Below are 24,569 nucleotides of genomic sequence, written 5' to 3' on the forward strand. Positions count from 1 at the left end.
TGTTACACATTAAAAAATCGGCAATGTTCATAAAATAATATTAATCAATTTAAAATATGTATCTCTATTTCTCTGTTTCGAATCTATATTAGTCTAACTTCAGAAATAAATTTTATGAATTTACTCTGTACGTTGTTAGCTCCCAACGTTGGTTTTGGCTGTTTCCGAAAAGTGACTTGTATCTTGGTTTTGGAGATTGCATCTGCAGAGAATGGATGTGTTATGAACATGAAATAAGGAATTAATAATCGCAACACTTTTAAGATGAAGGGTTTTAAATTGAAACATTCATTAAAATTTTCTGCAGTTAATATTAATACATGTTTACGGAGTTAGCACAAGAAGAAATAATGCATTTTCTCACTAGGCGGGGGAACACTACATTTTTTTAATATTAAATTCACAACACTACATTGTCGTTAGTGTAATATCATAGCAACAAAAATACAATGGGCATAATAATCATTTCTGAACTCGGAAGGTAAACAAACGGTATGGTATTGTACCCTCGAGACCAGGCAAAGTCAAGGTGTTCCTAAGCGGAAAGGAAAGGATGTCATCGGAAGCAATATCCAATCATGAGGAGGGATATTTCCATGTGTGTGTGGTGTGGTACAGAATGCTTATATGCAGCCAGGCATGTCAAAGTATGTAAGAAAAATTACTGGTTTGGGGTGGAAGTTTTATGTTATATAGTGCTGTTTTGCTTGGTATGGGCATAGGCCCAATTTTTTATAGATGATATTATGACCAAAGACCTGTATGTGGGTGTCTTAGAAAACATGTCCTAAAGTAGTGTTATCACCAAAATTATAATCCAAAGCATTGAGCAAAGCTGACAAAAAGCTGATTTAAATGAAATGGGATTGATGGGCCTTGGCATTCTCAGACACCAGACCTAAATCCAGTTGAGAATTTATGGCATAAAGTTGATCTGTCTGCACTATCCTTATCTTCAGGGCAGATGTTTTCATTTTATTTGGCTTACAATTCCGTACTAAATGTAGTATTTCATCTCAATGTACTCTGTCTTTGATATGACTTAAATCAAATTTCTCGTCATTATAATTCGCTTCCGATAGTGAAGAAAGTAATGTAAACAAATAAATGTTAAGCTTTTTTTTTTTTTTTTTTTTTTTGTAAATTTTAATACCCTTTAGATCATAATTGTTCTTTATTTCATAAATTATGGTTTCATATTTTTAATTTTGCAATTTCTGCATGCCATCTTACCAGATTTAAACTGATGATCTGTAATCCGGAAAAATCGATAATCCGGAATCGTCGAAATCCCGACGAGTCCGGATTAACAATTTTTGACTGTACTTGCAGAGTTGAATAAATAAAAATAAAATAAAGGTATTTTCATTTCTTTGACCATACTCATATGTACATTATAAGTTGTCTGATTTTTAGAGAGAGTAAATTATACATACATGATACAATACCAATCATTCAGGCACTTCAAGGCTTGAGGGAGATCTAATATGATCAAATTTCTGATTAATTATTTGTAATGAGTTGATACAAAAATTGGCTTAGTGTATCTGAAAAACCGAAAAGAAATGAAATTTTTATTAGGTCTGTAATGTATTGTAAGTATTTAATTTCAAAGGTTTTTAAAAAATGCATGGGTAAATGTAAAAATTTGCTTTTAAAGCAGAATTAATTAATTTTTCACTGTTTATTTCTGTTTTTATTATATGGGATTATGCTCTACAAGAGGGAAAAAATTAAAGTCCAGATTTCCGACAGTTGTTTCCAGAAAATATCATGCAATACTACCGAGAACGTTATTAGCTTTTTAGTATTTTGTAATATCCAGTCCTCTTCTGCTATAAGTTGAATGAAAAAGAATACTGGTTTTGTTCATATATAACAATATAAAATTGTTATTTCTTTAACATTAAATTTCACAGTTTCTATCTCTATCCATTTCATTCCTTTTAAACAATCTACTTATATAATATTTGTTTATGAATGCCTGGTAATTATTGCTTTAGTAATTTAGTATCCCAATATTTTTAAAAGCCAGTAAGTGCAACCCAGTCAAAAAGTTCAATTCATAGTTGCCTAAAATTACAAGGAGAAAGCTCAAGTTTCCATGCTAGAAACATTCACCTTTTCTTGTAACTTTATCAGAGTATTTTGTGACATAATAAGTCATTAAAATATTTGATTTCTAAGAATGACTGTGTCTTTCATGAGAAGCCTTATCGTCTCATTATGCTCAATTGTTTTAAGCAGGAATCAATTATTACCCAGGCAAAGTCATGAGAGAGCTTAAAAATCTACAATTATAGATCTTTAAAGAGTCACATAACCTTTTACTCATTTTGATTTCCTAATAAGTGCTCTGGTCTAATGATAAGACTTTTTTTTTTTTTTTTTTTTAATGGGAAGGGGCAAGCAGTTAGCTGTTGTAAGGCTACATAAGTATGTTGTTGGATTTTTAAGAAAGTAATTTATATTTTTTATGAAAATGAAAGATTTTATTATAGTCAATATATATATTATTTAATTACAGTGTGATCAGCAAATAAGCCCTGATTTCAAAATTTAATATCTCTACAACAAAGATCGATAGAATTATGCGGTAATCTGTACATTTATTATCAAAACTGTAAAAATGGTGTACAAAAAATTAGAAAATTTAGTTACGAAAATCATTAACAGATGACGCTCTGCGCTGAAAACTCTTTATCTGAAAGGAGTCTAAAAAAACAAAAACAATAAAGTGAAGCAGCCTTTGCAATCAAAATACAATTTTTTCAAAATGTTCACTGTTTGAAATGAAACTATGAAGTGGCATAAACGAACAATGAAATTTGACATCTCGTCTTGCAATGTCTCAATGGAAATGGAATCACATGCAACACTAATCAACGATTCAAGCTCATCTAGAGTTGTGGGATTGTTTCAATAGACAATGTCTTTCAATGCACCACACAGAAAGAAGTCACAAGGACTCATATTGGGAGAATATAGAGGCCAAAATATTCCTGTGTCAGTAAATTGTGAATAGTCTTACGCAATTACTCTATTCCCAAAGTATTTGTGAAGAAAGCAAAAAACTTTATCTGTTCGATGTGGTTGAGCCCCATCTGGCATGAACCAGTCGATACCTGGTTGATCCTCCAACGCTAGTTGAGTGCTGACAAATTGTTCCAAAATTGTACTTTAAAAACTTTGGCTGCATTTTCATGAGTGACTACAGTTTGCCTAGGCCCAACATTTCACTTTTGATCATCAGCCACGCTGCCAGTTCGTTCGAAATTCGCGAAGAGCATGCAAATGTTTTTTCGCATCTGGTCCAACTGTAACATTAAATCGGTTTTGAAAACTGTGATGTGTTGCCGTAGGACTGTGTTTTAATCTGTGAAATTCCAGAACCAAAAAAACACGTTGTTAAATGGAATACATTATTTCACTTTCTACGCTAGCCTCTTTTCACTAGCCAACAGTAGTACTGATCACTTTCGACTTCGAAGCACATTTTAAAGGCTATTGATAGGTCATTGTGATTAGAGTGCCATCTGTTAACGATTTTTGTAACTAAATTTTCTAAACTTTTGTACGCCATTTTTACAGTTTTGCTAATAAACGTAAAGTTTACTGCATAATTCTATCGATTTTTGTTGTAGAGATATTTAATTTTGAAATCAGGGCTTATTTGCTGATCACCCTGTATATATTTTCCATTTTGGTCCAAAATCTTTTGCCATCTTTCTGGCAGTAGCATGATTCTACACTCATAAAATATTTTTTCTTTGCTGGCAAAAAACTGATTCAGGTGATTTTTGATCTCCTCATCTGAAGTAAAGGTTTTATGGTCTAAAAAATTTTGTAGAGACTGGAACAAGTAATAATGAAATGGTGCCAGTTCTGGAGAATATGGCGGGTGAGGCAGTATATCCCATCCAAGCTGTAAATGCTTTTGGCAAGTTACCGAACTTGTATGTGGTCTTACAATATCTTAATGGAACAGAACATCTTTTCTGCTGATCATTTCTCGTTTTTCTCTTAAAGTGATTCCTTCAGTTTGCCCAGCTGATGCAAGTACGCTTCAGAATTGATCTTGTTCAGTATTCCTTTGAAATTCTGTCAAACGGCTAACGTCACCTTTTTTGATGAATATCGGGTTTCAAAGTGCTTTGAGCTGGTTCATCTTTCTTACTCCATGATCTCTTGCATTTAACATTGTTGTAGACAACCCATTTCTTGTCTTCAGTGATGAAGTGCTTCAAAAATAGATAATTTGTTAGATGTTTAAGAATAAATCACAAACGTCAAAACAACGACACAAATTTCTTTCCGTAAGAACATGAGGAACCCATGTTTCGAGCTTTGAGATTAAACCTAGGTGTTTCAAATAACCATGAATGGTTGAATTCGACAAGTTAAATCTATTAGTGATTTCGCGACTTGTTATTCCCCAGTTTTCATCAATTAATGCATTTGTAGTGTCTTCATCAGCTTGAACTAACTGGCCTTCCAGAACATGGTGCATCTTCAAGGTCAAAATTGCCGGATCGAAATTTTGCAGACCAATTTTGGCTCTAGCGTTCTGTCAATACATTTTCTCCTTACACATCGGATAATTTTTTCCATGGTTGAACAGCATTTTTAACTTTTTGATAGCAAAAAAGTAAAATATGCCAAAAATGCTGCTTTTCTTTTTCCATATTTGACAGGTCACCAATCAAAAACTACTGTTTAGAATCAAACTTTTTCACAAGCAAGCCTTGCTATATCAGCTGTTGAAATATATAATGCTGTGTTTCCCAACCTTTTCTGTGCTATGCCCAACATAATCCTTTCTAAAATTCTTATGCTTCCCTTAGAATATACCTAATTTTTAATATTAAAAAATTGAAATGTTCACAAAAGAAACTTGAATAATAGGTTTTAGGAAGAAATCAATAGGAAATTTTGTGATCAAACACAGTAAGTAAATTTTCGAAACATATAATGAAGAAGATACAATAACACACCGAACAAATATTAATTTAGAAGTCAAACAACAACAATCAGAGTTATATTTTCAAATTTTCACAGGACTAGTTTCGATGGTTTTACCGAACCATCATCTTTAGCTGCAAAAGCACAATTTTTCATCATCTTGGGATTGTATATGTTTCGGAGCTGAAAATGGCTTATTTTTGGCTTCCTTTTTTGCATGTGGTGTAACCGCAATTTTGTGATTGCATGAGTTTGGGTAAGTACTTTTTTGCAATTTTTAAGTTCTATTTGTGTTTTACATATTGGAATATTGTGCTTTGTTTATCTGATTTTAGTTGCAAATATTTTGTTTTCTATTCATTTCAGTGTGAAATTTTTCTGCTGTTTTGTGCATGCTTTATTATTGGGTAGTTAATTTAGTTTGATTTTCTGCATTGTTTATTATGCCTTCATCCATTAATCGTTTCACTAAATTACGCCTGAAAGGACAAAAATTCCTGAATCATCTTGGCTTTTTACTTAAGTGTAAATGTAAAAAATTGATCCCCAATTTCATTCAAATAAAATCTAATCAAAAACCTTCCAGTTGCATTTCAAGAATTCTGTTAAACTGCAAGCTAACCTTACTTCGGTCCATCATAAGGGATACATGTCAACAGTTATCCAAAATTGAACATGAGCTCTATAAGCTTCATCTGGAACTCGCTAATTCATATCCAAAATTCATTGCCCTTGAACATAAATCTTGGTCTAGAATAGAGAATGCAGTTAACTATCATAAAAACACCCTTGCAGTTAAATTCGAAAAACTCCATTTACAGTCTTCCAGTTCAAGTAATTCAAAAAATCTTCCCATTGTAAACATTAAGCCAATAGTTAATATATCTAATGTTAGTTTATCAGAAGAACAAGTGAGAATTCTAGAATATAATTTTAACTTCTCATAAACCTCTAAACCCTCGATTCCAAAGATTTTGGTTCAAAAAAGGCTTTCAGGTTCAGTAAAGTTTGATTCACAGAAAGAAATGATTAGGCATCTTATTGCTTATAATGTGAAATTCAATAATAAACCTTTAAAACCAAATCTAAATGCAAGAGAAAGAGCTACAATGCGCGAAATTCATTCTAACCCAGATATTATAATTTCAAAGGCTGACAAAGGTGGCAAGATAGTCGTCATGGATAAGAACACTTACATCGATGGTGTCACTTAACTCTTAAATGAAGGACCATATAATCCGATCCCTAAAGATCCTTCACCTTTGGACCTGTCAAAAATAAAAACTGCGATCAAAGCTTCACAAATCCTTTCAAGCAACTTAAAACATTTGCTTATCCCATATGTTGCGAATTGTGCAGATTATATACTCTTCCCAAAATTCATAAAAGTGGTATTCCTTTCCGTCCTATTGTATCAAAGTTAGGTACTGCCTCATATCCGTTAGCTAAATATTTAGTTTCTAGATATTCAGCTCTTTTAGACAATAACATTTACACTATAAAAATTCAATAGGGTTTGTAAAAAACGTTAAAAACATTTCTCCTAGAAATTTGCTCATGGTTTCTTTTGATGTGAAATCAATATTTACCAGTGTTCCAGTGGAGGGTACATTAAGATGTCTAGAAACCAGACATCATGAATTTTGTTCTTTTCCAAATAACTTGAAGAGACATTAACGTTTGGCACTAGCTTTAATAGCATTGATTCATTTTATAACTGAATTTAGTACTTCATTTAGAAAACAGGCGAAATGTTTTTAGCTAGCAGGTTTTCCCTATGAATAACACAATGCACAAGAAGCATTTCTGGATTCTCATCTTTCATCAATTTTAAGCAACTCTTTTTCTTCCCCATCATATTAAGAGCTCCATCTACAGCATAAAATGTTGTATTTTTGACATCTAAGTAATTTTTAGCTTACTGTAAATATCTTTGGAGGTAGTGGTGCTTTCTAATGATTTACAAAACATTTCTTAGGCAAAATCACTTTCATCTATATATCTTATGTAAACTATAAGTACGGGTTTCAAAGTCTGCCTTAGTCTATCTTATCTATCTTAGTCTTCAACTGTCTCTCAAAGTTGATTCATCCATTTCTTCAAAAATTTTCTTCTTTTCAGCTTTTCAACAATTTGTACTTCAGTATCCTCTCTCATTTAAACTATTCTTTTGCTAACAGTATTGTTACTTAGCTTAGCTAACAGTATTGTTAGCATAGCTTTAATATCTTTGTCATCTTTTTCTAAAATCGTTTTAATAAATGCTGATATTCAAGGTTTGATTAATTTTTTCCCCTATAGTATGACTTTTCCACATTAGGGATGAGTAATGAAATTTGATAACTAGCTTCAAAGAGTACAATAACAGTTGCATTATGAGCAGTAAATAGAGACTTTAATGTTACTCTTTTCTCGAAATTTTTCTTTAGAGTTTGAAAATAAATCAAATCTGAATTAATATGAGCATTGTGTTTTGCCTTCAAATATGCCTCAAGGTGACCTCATTTCATTGATTCGTGGTCAGACATTGCTGGCATAAAAGATAAAAATGTGACTATTCATCGTGTATAGTGGGTATGAAACGAAATTTTAAATATTCCTTCTGACGAACTTTTTTTCTTGCTTGCATTACTCATTTCATTTGGGCTGAAATAAATAAATATAAGTTCAATTAAAAATTTTGTCACACCACTAAATATGAACAAAGTTGAAAGCAGCTGCTGTTGCATTCAGCGGAAGAATAATTTACCTGTTGCCGTTCCTACAGTTAAAAAAAAAAAAATTGTTGGCTGACATGTGCAAAAAACATCTGGAAAGCGTAATGTGTCAGCTATTTAAATACCCTTTAAAAACATTTAAATGTTTATGTCTGTAGTGAAAATTCTCTATGAAATATTTAAAATACAACACAGTTTAAAAACTTTTTACGTATACATCACTTACATTATTTTTTTTTATTTCTGGGAATAAAAAATTAAATTTTGAAAAATTTCGACTTCCAGCAGAATATTTTGAAATTTGAGTATTGCTTGTCCCCATAAATCTGGACGAGACCATTTTTGAATTGCCCCCTGTGGGGTGTGGGCTCTATGTTGGGAAACACTGATATAAGGATTATGTGGCTTTTTTAAGTGTGAAGTGTTTGTGAAAAAATACACTTAAGTACTCTGTTGGAAAAAAAATTAAATTACTTTCCGAACAACCCAGTAACTCCTATCAAAGCTAGTTGTGTTTGTACCAACTGCTATATAAACATAAAATTTAAAAGCCAGCATCTTTATCTAGTTTGATCCATTTGAGTATATATATATGTATGTATGTGAATTAATATATATATGTATATGAACTCTATGGCACAGATTCCCAATCTCTGTTGTTTTATTTATTTAATTGAATATTGGTGATCTTGAAACATAATGATTTGGATTTTGAACTGTTTTTGTTCTGAATATTGCATAAATACTTATTTAGTTGATATGAAATCCATGCTTGGTATTATGGTATAGTTTGCCTAGTTGTGGTGTTATTGCTGATAGACTAACCTGCAGCTGATTTTCTGGATGTGTTAGTCTGTTTCTCCATTTAGATTTCATTATCATTACCAAAAATATTGATTTGCACAAATACGTGTTGAAATTGATGCATACATTTTATTATACCATGTGTACCATACCACGAAGCATTGGATCAAATGTAAATCCAAAATGGGGGATATTGATATATCTGGGAGGTTTGCTGTAAAACAATACGAAAATTTATTTTCTTGTCTGAGGTTAGTTCAGTGGAATTTTGTATGTTGTTTTCAGTAAGTCTATCAGAAGCAAAAAACCACAGTGATCATGCTCAGTTCGAAGTAATTCATATGCAGTAAATCTTGCATGAGGCCTTTTTATATGGCATAAAATGCACATTTAAATTCTAAAACTTCATGATACTTCTTTATGAGTTTTATGATGTATCGGATGGGAAATACAATTGTTTTGTGCTTATTCTGTGTCATCTTGTGAACACTTGCACAAATCTGAATACCGTTTATTTCTTCTTTATTGATGCTTTTAGATACATCTGTTTTACTGCGATGTTACAAAAGACAAGAGACCAATAAAGACCAACTAATTAATATACTTTCTAGATGATATTAAAATCTTTTGATATGTGATAGGTGATCTGCTTAACCCCATGTTAAGTTTTTGCATTTTTTAAAGTTACAATTTCTCTAATGACTATATTCTGAAAATTGAGTTTCTGCTGTAATGTTATACTTTTATGGTTATTGTTACAGTTTTTTTCTTCTGACACCACTTGTTATGTTATTTTCTTCCTTCACGTTCGTATGGATTTGGAGTGAATAATGATGACACTGCTTGTTGGCATACTGGCTAATAAAGTGTGATCAAAACACACTTTATTAGCCAGTATTGTCAGGACAGCTCCAAAACACGTTTTACAGTTGTTGATGAACTACTATAAACACGCTGACACGATCAGCGACACAGCCTTCAGGTTATCAGGCTATCCCGGTGGAGACAGCTTCCTGCAAAGCACCCGACTTTGCTTTTCGGAGTACAGCTCCCGACTCTGTATGGTCGTTCTCGGAACTCCACATACTCTTGAGACTCTCTACGCTAAAACTCGCGATGCACTTGACGACACACGAGCACAGCTCCCGACTCTTCGGTTCAGTCGTTCCCAGAGCTCAACACGCTCTCTTGATGAAGCACACTCTCGGAGACACTTCACTCGATGAGAGACATACAATCAATACTACTCTCTCGCAATCTATGCGAGGCACACACACACACACACACACTAACTGACTGCGGACCAGCAGGAGTTGATATAGCTTTCGGCTTGTGTTTGAGAACATTCTGGGCTAAACCGGTAAGAACTCGTTCCAGAAGGTTCTCCATCCCTCCATGGTATATCGCCAAATGGAAAATTTCTCGCCAAATTTGGCAATCCTGTTTTCCCTTGCTATTTTATGGCAACCCTAAAACTACTTTGCGGGGAAGCTATCTTACCACGCCTGTACATTTTGTAACAATATCTAAAAAATAAGTCACAACTTTCAAATTCTGTATCTCTGCAAAACAATTTGCTTTCATTTTGTTGCTGTTTTAAATTAGGGTTATGATATTAAGATAATTTTTTATCATTGAAGAAGTTAATAGAATGCTTTACTAAAATGATTAATAACTAAAAAATAGCATAAAATTAGTTGTTCATTGAAATAAGCTGAGGAAAACATTTAGATAATCTTAAAATCCATCTTTTCCCTACTTATGATGCAATAAAAGAGGGTGAGTAACCACTTACATGAAGTGCAAGATTAACTTTTAGGTGAAATATCTTTTACTAATTGTAAGAATAATCTGGTTAATTGATTGGAAGATAGAGGTAACTGGAATTGTGGGTAATTGAAGAACAATGTAAAATTATAATAATAAGTATTTAATTTTCATCATAATTAGCAATTTAATTATTGGATATTGCTAAAGTTTTTAAACAGTAACTTTCTTGGTATTGGTGTAACTTTACTGTTTTAACCACTTACACTACAACTAAACTTCACGGTTGCAGTGCCGTGCGCTGCAATATAACAAGCGGTAAAGTGTCTCATTTACGCCGCTTCACGTCTGCGAGTGCAATCCAGAGCTGTAACTCGAGAAATAAACAATCTTGCTGTTAGGCGACGTGTGCACCATGTTATTTTAATTTTTGCACTCAGTTTGAGACAAAAGTTTCTCGCCGTGCGTGGCACGTCTTTTTAGCGCAAGTGGTTAAATGCCAAGCCAATATTGAAAACACTAACTTGTAAATCAATAAGAAACAGTTGGCTTTCTATTTGTAAGATGTTATCTCTTTTTATTTATTGCATTTGCATATTTTTTGGCATATGTAGTGTAATTTCTTTTTCCATAAACTGCCTTTGAAAACATTCCATCCAAAACTCATAGACTACAAAATGTTTACTATAATAATGTAATATGTAGATAGTTTGATTATATTCTGATATTTATATTATATATTTTCACCTGACCTTGTAAATGCTTTTGAAATTTTCAAAATAATTAATATGTAACTCAGCTCATGTATCTCTCTGTCTTGTTAAGGGGTATGAAACTTCATAAAGGAATATCGTGAACTACAATATTATATTTTTTTGCAGTTTCTTTGTCATATTTGTTCTCTAAAATTTATATGTATTATGAGGCAGAGTTGATAATTTTATTTTAAGAAATTACATAACGTTTTTAATCTGACTTTCATATAAACACTGGAAATATGACTGACTTAGTTTACAGTATTTAGTACTAATACCCCACCGATATTTTAGAAATTAACTAAACTAAACCCGGTGGCACAAACAGCCCATAGAGAGCCATGGCGGGCAGTGCCCTGATATCTGTTTTCTAGACCATGGGCTCTGGAATGCTTGTGTATCTTATTCTGGGCAAGTGGTCAGCTTGTCACAGCCCCTCCCCCTATTGGTGTTTAGTCCCCAAGCAAGTTTGGTACTCATTTTATTTACCCACTCCAAGGATGAAAGGCTGAGTCAACCTTGCCCAGCCAAGAGATTGAAACCCAGACCTGTGGTGATGCTGTTGTGTTAGCCACTGCATCACCGGGCCATCTTTAGAAATTAACGTTCAACTAAAAAGTGGATTTTTGACATTGTCTGTAAAGATTTATAGAAGTAAAGATAGTTTTTCTAGGAAATCGTTAAAAAGATTAATTTTGTATTTTTAATAAGTTCATTTTATATTCATTTTCTCAATTAATCCTGTTGCTTAAAACATTCATATCTTATTTTTATAATTTTTTTGTTTTGTATTTTGATGACATTTTAATGAAAATGAAACCTTGTTATCATTTTTAAATCAGGGATCACAAATATTAAATTTTCATATTTTTTACCTTTAAAATAATTAGTCTACAGTAATATGAGCTGCATAGTTATACTGCATTTGAGTACATATGAACACTGATACATGAAATAAGATTATTTGAAAAACTAATTTAATTTTTTTAATTTTTTTGAGTTTTGAAAAACTAAGTTTTAATCTTTTTAAGGCAAAATGATGCTATATATTAAGTGTGTAGCATCATTTTGCCTTTTTCTTTCATTAGTAATCCATATGTGCCTGTCTAAGATACAAATAGTATCAGTATACAAGAAGGCTGTATTGATGTTGAATTTTCTGTATGCTGTTTTCTTTATATAAAAACATTTGACCAGTTTTATTATATTAAACCAATTTGGATGCAAGTGTAATTTAACTTTTTGTTAACTTTATAGATATTAAGAAAATACCAAATGAAAGCGAAAGGTTATCAACGAATTTATCATATGTGGATATCGAAAGTGATTTTTTAACTTTGCCATCATCTCCTGTGTTTCCTTCTGAACCACAGTTTAAAAGGCCAGCGTCAGTTCCTAATACATTTTACAAACCCTTAGGATCTGAAGAGACTTATTTCAACATCAGCAAAATAAAATCACTTGGTAATCTAAAAGAGCATCAATGTTCTCCTGCATTGAGTACATTTGAGGTACTAAACTCTTTTGAAAACACGAAGGAATCATCAACAGTTGCTAATGAATTGAAGTGGAAACTTAAAATTGAAAAAGATGTTAATGTGTTACCAATTAGATATACAGAGGAAGAAAAGGCTACTGAGATGTGTCTTGGTATGTATTAGATTGTTATAAAAAGAAATATAGTACAAAGTCTGACATCTGGATTCATCAGGCCTTTACCATTCTAAATTCAGAGATATTTGTATTTATGTCAGCAATTTAAACTTAGTAAGATATATGATTAAAAATATGAAATAATTGTTTATTGAATAATGAAGCATTTATGAGCTTAAAAATTCAACATTTGCCAAAAGAAACAAGCATAATAAATAAATAAATAAATAAATAAATAAATAAATAAATAAATATAAATAAATATAAAAAATAAAAATAAATCTTTGCTTCATTGAACATTTTTATCAATGCAAATTGTTTAAGCTGTTTAATTTTTTTATGATATTACTTTCTGTTCAGTTTTATGAATAGACACAATTTTTTTGTTCAGTTATAAAGCTCCATTATTCTATTCCATTAATTGCCATGTCGAGAACTTTTATTTAACTGTCCATCAAAATCTTTTCCATTCTCTAAAACTTCTTGTTACTTTCTTCACTATCAGAAGTAATATTTTATAGGTACTACATATTTTGGTATTTATTAGTTCTTTACTGATTGGGGCACTGTCATCACAGGGAAGTTCTTCTGTTATATCATCTTCATTTATTATCACTTTTCCACATTTCTCCACAAATTCTATTAACTAGAAAATTTTGCCTTGTGTAGCATTCAGAAGCTATGCTAAAATAGGGTTCTTGTTTGTAATTTGAAATCACACTTCCTTAAGCCTGAGTTGCTCTAAGGCTGCTATGGAAGACAAGTACCAAATATGTTTTCTTTTTGCAGATCCTGCTACAACTCCAGAATTACAGACTCTTTTTAACAGAATCGAAAATTCAAACTCTAATTTTCATAAGGTAGCTGTAATAATAATAGTTTGGAAAATATAACAAGGTGAATCAAATGAGAAAGTTAAGGAACAGTGTGATTTGATGTGTTAACTGGGCTTAAGTTCTTTGGAATCTGATTCTTTCCTTCTCACTACTATGTCAACAAAAGAAATCTTATCATAAACAAAATTCCTCCTCAAACAAATGTGTCTAGGGGTTTCAGTTATTGTTTAGATCAGATAGAAAAAATACTATTTCTCCTCCATAATTACTTAAGGGCCAAAAATGCAGTTGTTGCTAACATTAGTCATTGTATTGTCATTGACCAGAGTGGGATTCTTTAGTCAGAAAGTGTTTGAAAGAGATATATGGGAATCTCAGCTGAAAAAAAATTCACTTTCACTGCATGTCCCTCCCCTTTTTTTAAGTATTATGTTCTCCATTCTGGGCTTAATAAAAATAATTGCTGGAAGTCCCAAGGTCCAGATTTCAGACTTTGTACTGCATAGTATTTAATTTTTTTTATATATATATATAAGCTACACTGCAATGCAAAGCACAAATTACAGAATGCAGAGTTGAAATCTGTGCTTTTCTTGTCCATTGAACAATAAAAATTACATCTTTCATGTGTAAATTAAATGTTTTTATAAAATGCTTTTGAGATATGATGAAATGAGTACCATTGTTAGATTGTAGTTACAATATGAACTGAAGGTTTTATTTTAATAAAATTTTTAATTTATTTGTTTTCTCGTTAGAATTCCAACACATAGTTTACAGAATTCTACTTTGATAGGCTTGAAACTGGCAATTTCAATTAATTTTGGCCCATAAAATGACTTGTCCTCAAAAGTTGCGAAATGGTTTCAGATTGGTAATCAAGTAATGTAAGATTAGCTGCCTTAGAGAATACTGATATTTTACCGTAATTACTTGGGCAAAAATTAGTCTTACGAATTCTAGAATGCAGCTTTAAGTCAGAGAAAGGAAGGTTTTCAAAACAACAGTTGTTTGAAGATATATCCAACTATTTGTTCTCCATTATGCTGAGTATGAGTCCATGAATATGGATGACTATATTTAACAGTTGTCTTTTCAGCATATTTTTATTAGAAGAAAATGGATAAATGTATTGTCTAGACAGGTGGTTCTAATGGATTTTACCATTTAAGAGAATACTTACCTGAGAGAACGTTAAGTCTATCATCAGTTATGAAAGCAAAATTTGTTATTAGCTATTTATTTAAGTATAATTAGGGTTGAATGAATAGATCTGTTTATATTCAGCAGATCTTAAATGGGTTTACACATACCTTTTACACACATCTTAAACTCTTACCATATCACGGGTGATTTCTTGCAGTTAGCGCACAATATTATTTCCACTTCATAGTGAAACCATTGTCCATTAAAGGGTTAAAAAAATGAAAACATTTTCTCAAAAATCCAAAATTTAATAACACTTTAAAGTGTGATATTTTTCAAAATGTTTACTGTTGTGGAAGGGTATACTGCAAAATTTACACATATACTGTATTACATTGATAGAATACACGTGAAATTGCTGCAAAGTACTGCAAAATTTACACATATACTGTATTATATTGATAGAATACACATGACATTGCTGCAAAGTACTTTTCTTTTTTCTAATTCCCCTGATGGGTTCTAATGTATATTTCCTCATGACCAGGGAAAGTCTTCCTGAAGAATCATTCTTTGTTCCTTCCCCCCATCCCAGATGTTAATGGTATATAGTGTTGATACTGTAGATAGTATTGAGGGATGCCTGCAGGAGACAGATGCATTGCCTTATCAGTAAAAAGAAACCAACACATCACAGCTCAGCTGGTGGTGAATGAGTTTCTTGCTGCGGCAGGACAGTGGATCTCCAGAAAAACTGTAACCAGACATTTGGAAGGAGGAAGACTGTTACTTACATCTGTTGTATGTTCAATGCTGTCTGAACAATAGATCCATAAGTTGTATGCTAAGAGACTGTCATTCAGTGTTATTCATATAGGATCCTAGAATCTGATATTTGTTGGTGCAGTATAAACTAGACTTCCAGTGTAAATTCAGATACTTTACATAATGACTTAACTATTTTAGCAGTTATTGTCATTAGTTAAGTTATTATGTTATCAAAGTTGGCATCCTAGCAGCCAATAATTACAACATGGAGAAATTCATCTGTGTCTTTTTATTTGACGTTTTGAGATAGTTCACCATAATTCATGTGTAATTCTGGACCTTTGAGTTTCCTTCGTAGTTGTAGTAAGTGCAGTCTTTAAACTATTTTAGAGGATACTGAAGTCGCTTGATTAATGCTATATTTGGAATTGGTAGGAGTACAGTGTATGAGAAACCAGCAAGACCATCAGATTTTAATTTTTGAATATTTATGAACTGCTTTGAGAGACTACTTATAATTTTTCAGCTTCTTTGTTAAAAATTTGGTGAAAATTAATTTTTGAAAGTACTCATGAAATTACATAATCTCTTTTGCCTTCTCTGCCTAAAAGTATAGCTAATGAACTAATATAAAGTTTTTATATTTGTCGGCAGATTAACAGTTAGTATGTCTCATATATGCTGTTTAAAAAAGATTGTCACGTGCTGAAGTAAAGGTAGTATTTTAGTCATAATTACTGTATTTACTTGTATATATTTCCCCCTTGCACTCCCCAGCTTAAACATAAGATTCTAGAAATTTTAAAAATATTCACAGTTTTCCCCCATTTTGAAGGGGTTTACAAAGTAGGCTTCCCATAATTTAGAAAAGGAGTTAAAAACTACAGAAGCAGTTTTTTAAATGAAAAACATTTCTAAACCAACGGTTTTTTAATAATGTTAGAATACATGAGAAAGACTGGATGTTGTCCAACTTAATGAAAGAGAAGTTGTATGGACTCATCAACCAAAGCTGGAGCTGGTCTAGGTAAGAAGTTACTGCCAGTGTTAGAAAACTTCAGAAAATATCTTGTGGAAAAAATTGAATTAGACAAACACCATTCCTGTCATAATTTCAGGAAGATTTACATCACTTCTGCATATATTACACATATCAATAAAAACCATTTAAGACTTATCTCCAAAAATTTTATAACAAGCAGATGTCAGGAGGGTCTCACCATTTTAATCAAACTGGAAAAATCCAGAACTATTTACCGAATTGATTTGCTTATAGATTTTGGATACGTGGTCTGTGATTGATATAGCTGCAATAGTGAGGATCTTCAAGAAATGGTAATAATGCTGAAGATCACTGTATTCTGGAAGAAGACAATGTGACAAATTGCAAGCATATGACACAGAGAGCAGTTGTGATTGGAGATACATTGAAATAGAAATGAAGATATTTTGTTAGATATTGTAGTGGTAATATTTTATATTCCTGTTGGAATGTAGAGTTCTTTTAAATAAATAATATTGTATAATATTGTGATAGTTAGCAATAGTTTATCCATGAATGCTTTTAACTTTTCCCCTAATTTTTGCTGCATCTTTTGGAAGTTATATTATTTGCATAATTTTCATGATAAAATTAATAAAAAAGTGGTAAAATATAATGACGTAACTCTTTTAGCAGTTATTGTCATTAGTTATAAAATAATAATGGTATGTGCAGCATAGTTGTTTATTATTTGATTAAGATGTATTTAATGGTAGAGAAATTAGTATAGTTGTCCTTCTCAGTGGTTTTTTTTTTTTTTTTGTGTGTGTGTGTGTATGTGTTGCAGCATGTTCATTGTTGAAACAAAATAATTTTTTAATGATCCCTATAAAATGCTTAAAATTTAAGTGTAACTGTTAAGTTTTTTTCTCCCTCCTTCTCCAAGTGCAATGCATTTAAATTGATGAGATGTTTCTTAAATTCAGGCCTAATGAAGCTTGTCCTTAACTTCATAACAAGAACTCAAGATGTCACTGCTGTTTTGAAATTAGTGAAACCTGAAATATTCATTATCCTTGCTTACACAAAGAATCCAGAAGTCTGTGCTCTTGCTATAAAAGTAAGTTTTATATGTTCTTATTACTTATTTTACTGCTCACATGTAAACAAAGCTTTAGAAGTCTATTTCAAAAAACCTCATGTTTAATTTTCTAAAGTTTGTGTCCACATGTTTCAAAATAAATAAAATAAACATAAAATTTTTTAAATGTTAGGAATTGCATCTTAATATTTCTTTCTTTTCTAATCCTTTCCACCTCACCCATGAGCATAGTATGGGACTATAAACTTCTAATAGTTGTTTGGGTCTCGTCCCAAATAACACACACTAAATAAATTCGCTGGTTCGATTCTTTATTAATTCTCATAATTAATTACAATTAACTCATAGCTGTGACCAGCCCTCTTATACCGTCGATGGCGATTCTCAAACTCGTTTGATCATCACATTACAGATGCGCATGCGTGGATTACATTACAGATGCGCAGGCGCGAACATGCCGCCCCGCGTTGCAATGCTTAGCATTCAAATATTGTAATTAAGATATAGCATAAAAATTAAACAAGTATATCATAAACAATTTTGAATAAGTACTATTACATAAAAATCATTTTTAAAATTAGACATTTACCATATACATTAGCGTACAACTCAAAGCAATACAATATAACATTTCAGTTACATAATGACATTTTATGTGAAACACGTTCAATACTGTACAATAACTATAAAGACAATACTCATTTTTGTATTGGTAAGACACATAATTTGGTAATTGGTCGTTTGAAAGTTCCAGTTTTAGTTTTTACGTTACACACGCGAACCTTTCCATCTTTACCATAAAATACTTCTATTATACGACCAACCGCCCAATTACAACAAGGCAAATTATCTTTAATTAAGACCATATATTTGTATATTGTATCCTCCAACTTGTATGTTGTTTTTAGAACTTTGCCATTTACATCGATTTTGTAAATGACTTAAATAATTGGAGTTTTATTTTTTCCAGATAATTTGTACTAGTTTTGTGATCTGTTGCCACAATTTTAACCTGTTAATGTTAACTTCCGTGATATCTGGCTTAGGGATCGAATTAATTGCTCTACCAATTAAAAAATGCCCGGTGTTAGAACCTCTAAATCATCAATGTCCGAAGACAAGGGTGTCAATGGTCGGGAATTTAAAATTCCTTCAATCTGAATCATAATTGTTCAAATTTCAATTTTGCATTACCTACGACACGTTTGAAATGGTACTTAAAAGATTTAACTCCAGCCTCCCAAAGGCCTCCAAAATTAGGTGCTCTGGGAGGGAGAAATTTCCATTCGATATTCTCAGAACTCAGATAACCAGCTAAAAGCTCATCTTGTTCGTTCACTAGTTTGTTTAACCTCTTTAATTCTGCATTTGCACCTACAAAATTCGTAGCGTTATCACTAAATAGTGTTAAACTTTTACCTCTTCGTGCAAAGAAACGTTTCAAGGTGGCTATTAATGCTTCAGATGTTAGATCTGTTATCAGCTCTAAATGAATGGCCTTAGTAACCATACAAATGAATATACACTCATAAACTTTTTGATATATACCTTTTCTCTGGTTTTTGTATTTAATTAAGAATGGGCCACAGAGGTCAACTCCAGTACAATTGAATGTAAGATTAGCTGTGATTCTTTCCTTGGGTAAATCACCCATGATTTGCTGAGCTACAATGGGATTGGCTTTAAAACATATTATACAATTTTTTACAATTTTTCTACAAACATTTCTACCACTTACAATCCAAAATTTTTGTCTTATATGATATAACAAAGACTGAGGACCCACATGCAAATATTTTAAATGATAATAATTAACTATTAACTCTGTTAATTTATGTTTAGAAGGCAGAATAATAGGAAATTTTTTCTCATAAGTTAAATTGCTATTTTTTAATCTACCTCCAACTCTCAACAGTCCATTACTGTCAATGAAAGGGTTAAGACTTTTAATAGAACTATTTCTTATACAATACCTGATTTTTTAAGATCATTTATCTCATTTATAAAATACTCACCCTGTACTAATTTTATTAAAGTTTCTTCAGCTGCTCTCAATTCTCCCACTTGTAAATTACCTACCTGCTTTTGTTCTTGCTTACAATTCTTGTAAAACCTAAAACAAAAACTTATAATACGAATTAATTTTAAATACTTATTACTGCAATTCAATAAATCATTAAGGAAATTATTCACATTCAGATTTAAACATGTAGATAGTTCAGAATCAGCAAAGTTTTTAAGTTCATTACTGTCCTTTTCATTAATTGCTTCAGGTATAACTCTTATAGGGTACTCATCCTTCATTAAGAAGTCAGGCCCGTTCCACCACAGTTGACTTAGTTGCAGTTTTTTGGCAGACATACCTCTAGATATGAGATCTGATGGGTTTTCTTCAGAAGCGATATGATGCCACTGTGCTATTTCAGTCAGATCCTGTATCTTTGAAATCCGGTTTGCAACAAATGTCTTGAGAAGGTGTGGCTCTTTGTTGATCCATGACAGCACAATCATAGAATCGGTCCAAAGGTGAATAGCAGTAAGCTCCAATTTTAATGATGATTTCACTCGATGCATCAGTTTAGCTAATAGCACTGCTGCGCAAAGCTCAAGTCTTGGGATTGTAGTCTTCTTTAGGGGGGAGACACGCGATTTACTGCACACCAACCTCATTGATGTATGGTTTGTTGCTGATGTTGCTTTACAGTAGATAACTGCTCCATAGGCGGCCTCTGAGGCATCACAGAAACCATGTAATTCAATCTTGATTCTATCCGGTAATAAAATACATCTAGGGACTTCAATGTTGTTAATTAGCTGCAAGGTAATGGAGAATTCTTTCCATTCTTTAGCCTCCTTTTCTGGCAAAACATCATTCCAGCTCAATTTTAACAGCCATAATTTCTGCATAAATATTTTTGCTACAATTATAACTGGAGAAATGATACCCAACGGGTCAAAGATGCGAGATATGACGGATAACACTTGCCGTTTCGTAACCTTTACGTTGTCTTCGATTTTAACGTTGAAGCTCAAACAATCTCCTTTTGACTTCCATAAAATACCTAATGCTTTAGATTCTTCTGATTTACCAAAGGGATATGTTTTGTCGTTTGTTTGACACAGTTCAGTAGCATTACTACACCACTTATGGAGTAACATACCTTCACTCTTCAAAATGCCTATTAACTGATTTTGAAGTTCTAACGCAGAACTTAGCGACTCAGCTCCAGATAGAATATCGTCCATGTACATGTCTTCTCTCAGTACAGGTGCTGCTAAAGGAAATTTATCTCCTTCATCCTTTGACAGCTGTACAAGTGTTCTCATTGCTAAAAATGGTGCACTCACAGTTCCATAGGTTACAGTGGTTAGCTCAAAGTTTTTAACTGGCTTATCAATGCCTTCTTTCCATAAAATCCTTTGCAACTTCCATTGATCTGGATGGATAGAAATAGCTCGATAGATCTTTTGTATATCAGCAGTGAAAGCAAAAATATATTTCCTGAATCTCAGCATAATTGAGAATAAATCATCTTGTATCACACCTCCATTATACTGTATAGAATTTAGAGAGTTTCCTTTGGTTGTCAAAGAAGAAGCGTTAAATACTACCCTCAAGGGAGTCGACTTACTTTTCTCTTCTCCCCTATATACTCCAATATGAGGAATGTAATATGAACCTCGTTCCTCCTCGCTTTCACTCACCTCAACCATATATCCTAACTGTTGATATTCTTTTAAAAAATCTGAATATAATTTTAAATATTCGGGATTCTTTACTAAGCGTTTCCATAAGGAATTTAATTTACTCGTTGCAATTTGTTTAGAACTTCCTAAAGTGTCCGGATCCTCCTTTAATGGCATTTTAACAACGTACCTACCGGTTTTATCTCGTGTATAATTTTCTACGAAATGTTTCTCGCAAATTAAAAATTCTTTGTTTTTGGGTTTATCAGTTTCAATATTTTCTAATTCCCAAAATTTTCTAAGAGTTTTATCTAAGTTGTCTTCTTCCTTTATCAACCCACAATGAACCCTGTTTTCAGTCTCGGTTGGAATACTTCCAGACACAATGAAACCAAAAACTGTATCTTGAAAAATAAGATCAGGATTATTCATTCGAATTTGACTCGGTTTCAAAAGTTCATAAAAAACTCCCGCTCCCAACAACATATCTACCCTTTCAGGAACATTAAATCCTTCATCTGCTAATTTTAAATTAGGAAGATCTTGCACTGAAATTTTAATTTTGCGCGAAGGTGTTAAATCAGCAGTTATTTTTGGAATTACTAAAAAGTCCAAATTCTTTATAAAAGTTCCTTCTTTATTGCATATCGAAGCATTAATTTTATGCTTTATTGTTAAAGTAGCATCATTTATTCCCGAAACGGAAATGTTTGTTTTTTCTTTCTCTAACTGCAAATGCTCAATAAAATTCCGTGTCAAAAAGTTCGACATACTGTCCCCGTCCAGCAGACACTTCACTCTGTGTTTTTTTCCCTCGTTATCAATTAGAAAACATACGACTGTTGAAAGCAGAACTGTACTCTGTTTATTCGAATAATTGCTAATAAATGCCTTTTGAATGAACTCCTGCGCATTAACATTCAAGGTCGATGAGTCATCTCGTTTGGGAATGTTGCAGTCAGATACATTTGTTTTCTTTTTATTTTGTTCTGATTCCTTTACGATATTATTTGCTTTCGGAAAGTGAATAGTTTTGTGGTGCCGTTTTTTGACAAAAACAAGAATATTTCGATGGGCAATTTGATACTGAATGCATATGTAGACAGTTAAAACATAATTTATTAGATTTCACAACCTGTACTCTTTCTTGTACTGGTAATTTTAAATACGATGGGCATTTTGCCAATCTGTGATTCTCCTGGCATAAAATACAGTTCTCTGTTTTAACATCTGATAAAAACACTTTAGCTACACCTTTTGAGCTATTATACTTACGATTAACATGAGAATTCTCAATAAGAGGTTTTCCTCGTGACGTGAAATATAAATCTATTTCTTTACCTAACTCACTAGGTGAAAACCATGAATCACCTTGCCTCACAGCAATGTGAGAAGCTGTTCCCGTATCTAAAGATTGGTATAATCTATCTGAAACTATTAGTTGTTTGAGGGTCTCGAAGTCAGTTACCTTCCTTAATTTTAAATAATAATCCCAAGCAGTTACTAAGCGTGACTCAAACTGCACATGAGTTTCATGTGGTTGTTTAACAGTTTTTCTGAAGTTTTCTAAACACGAATATGGTGTTGGCTGAAACTCCTTCAGAACTACTTCTTTTACTTTTTCATAATTCGCGATATCCTTATCATGTAAATAGGTTATTATATTCGAAGCTTTGTCTCCTAACAGATTTAACAGAATTTCTGCTTTATAGTCCTCCGAAACATTTTTTGTAATAAACGCTCGTTCTAATGACGAAAAGAAAAATCCCCAACTCTCAGGCCGTATAGGAATTTTTACAGTTAAGGTTCTGATACTTTTTATTAATTGATCTAGTGACTCTGATTTTGTTTCGGTTTCGCTTACACCATCAAGTTTAGTTTCTGCTTTAAGCTTAGCCAACTCTAACTCATTCTTTGATCTCTCAAGTTTTATTTTTTCTAACTCGACAAGTTTTTGCTCTTTTTGCTCTTCCTGTTTTCTATTTTCGATAATAGAGTTTGCTATCTCTTTTACTAAATCTTGTTTAGTTTTGAAAATTTCACTATTCTCAATAATATCAGTCAAATCTGCTATAGTCATTTTTTCGTCAACATTTAGATTTATTTCTAAGGCAATAAGCCTTAAATCTTCTTTTTTAGCACCCTTAAATAACATTGTTATTTATAACAGAACAAGCACAGAAAGTACAGAATTAACAAGAGAGGAATCACTTACCTCTGCAGTGATTCACTTTTGATGAATATCCGTATCCAAAATTAGCGATATTCGTTAAAAAGAACAAGCTTGGAATACTGGCAAACACAAACACTCCTGTGTTCTCAAAAACGAAACACTATTTATTCACGCTCCGGTCGACTACGACCAGATATGTTTGGGTCTCGTCCCAAATAACACACACTAAATAAATTCGCTGGTTCGATTCTTTATTAATTCTCATAATTAATTACAATTAACTCATAGCTGTGACCAGCCCTCTTATACCGTCGATGGCGATTCTCAAACTCGTTTGATCATCACATTACAGATGCGCATGCGTGGATTACATTACAGATGCGCAGGCGCGAACAATAGTCGTAATTCATCTTAATTCCATCATGATTTTTAACTGTATTTTATAAGTTTTTGCTGTTTTTTTAATAGGTCATTGATGCTTATTTGAAAGCAGCTGATGAAGAAGTTCGGAATGATTTCTTGAACATGAAAGGCTTTCACTTGCTAGCAAATCAGCTTTTCCATTGTCCATTTGAAGTTCAAGTTATCGATGCTTGTTTTTCCATCATATATGATTGTCCTTTGTCATCTGTGAAAGAGTAAGTATAGTAGTAATATTTAAAAAAAAATTATATGCTCCTAGTTTTAATTTCTCTGTGTATCTCTGTGTATTAATGTACACAATATGGTAATTGACCTTCATTGTCAGAATCGTAAATTTTACGTACCATTTTAACTCGTAAGGAGACCTGGCAATGCCTACATGGATCGCTGATACACTTACTTGAACAAAATTATCAGAACACCCAGTAAAGTTGGTTCTCCTGCAAATAAGTAGAAAATTAATATGGTTTGAATCTGCCTTTTCTGCAATTAATGTTTCCTGTTTATCAGAAAAGCTGTCCTCTGGGTTCTGATAGGTTGCAATTAGAACTGAACTTCATTCTTGCAAAAGAGACGTCAGTTCTGTCTCTAATGCGAATCAGCATGTTCTGGCCTATAACTGACTTCTAATTCATCTCATACATGCTCTGTAAGGTTATGGTCAAAGCTGTGTTTAAGTTGGTCTAGTTCTTCAACATCTAAATGGGCAGACTAGGTTTGTAAATTGTGGACAGGTGTACAATCATGTGCTAATAGGAATGATCTCATGTTGTATTGTTGAAATAATATAGCCT

At 32.4% G+C, this 24,569-nt stretch overlaps 1 protein-coding gene across 5 annotated transcripts in view; it reads left to right on the forward strand.

Annotated features, from left to right (window-relative positions):
- mv (lysosomal-trafficking regulator mauve) overlaps positions 1-24,569 on the forward strand; it is a 284,054-nt gene that overhangs the window by 146,562 nt on the left and 112,923 nt on the right. For all 5 annotated transcript variants that reach the window (XM_085813916.1, XM_085813918.1, XM_085813920.1 and 2 more), the window contains exons 23-25: positions 12,263-12,655; positions 17,377-17,510; positions 23,821-23,990. In XM_085813916.1, the coding sequence (XP_085670042.1) occupies positions 12,263-12,655; positions 17,377-17,510; positions 23,821-23,990 (697 nt within the window). The remainder of the gene's footprint in view (positions 1-12,262; positions 12,656-17,376; positions 17,511-23,820; positions 23,991-24,569) is intronic.

This window comes from Stegodyphus dumicola, chromosome 3 (assembly GCF_044657685.1).
Source record: "Stegodyphus dumicola isolate Sdum_Otavi_A_Nest chromosome 3, ASM4465768v1".
Lineage (NCBI taxonomy): Eukaryota > Metazoa > Arthropoda > Arachnida > Araneae > Eresidae > Stegodyphus > Stegodyphus dumicola.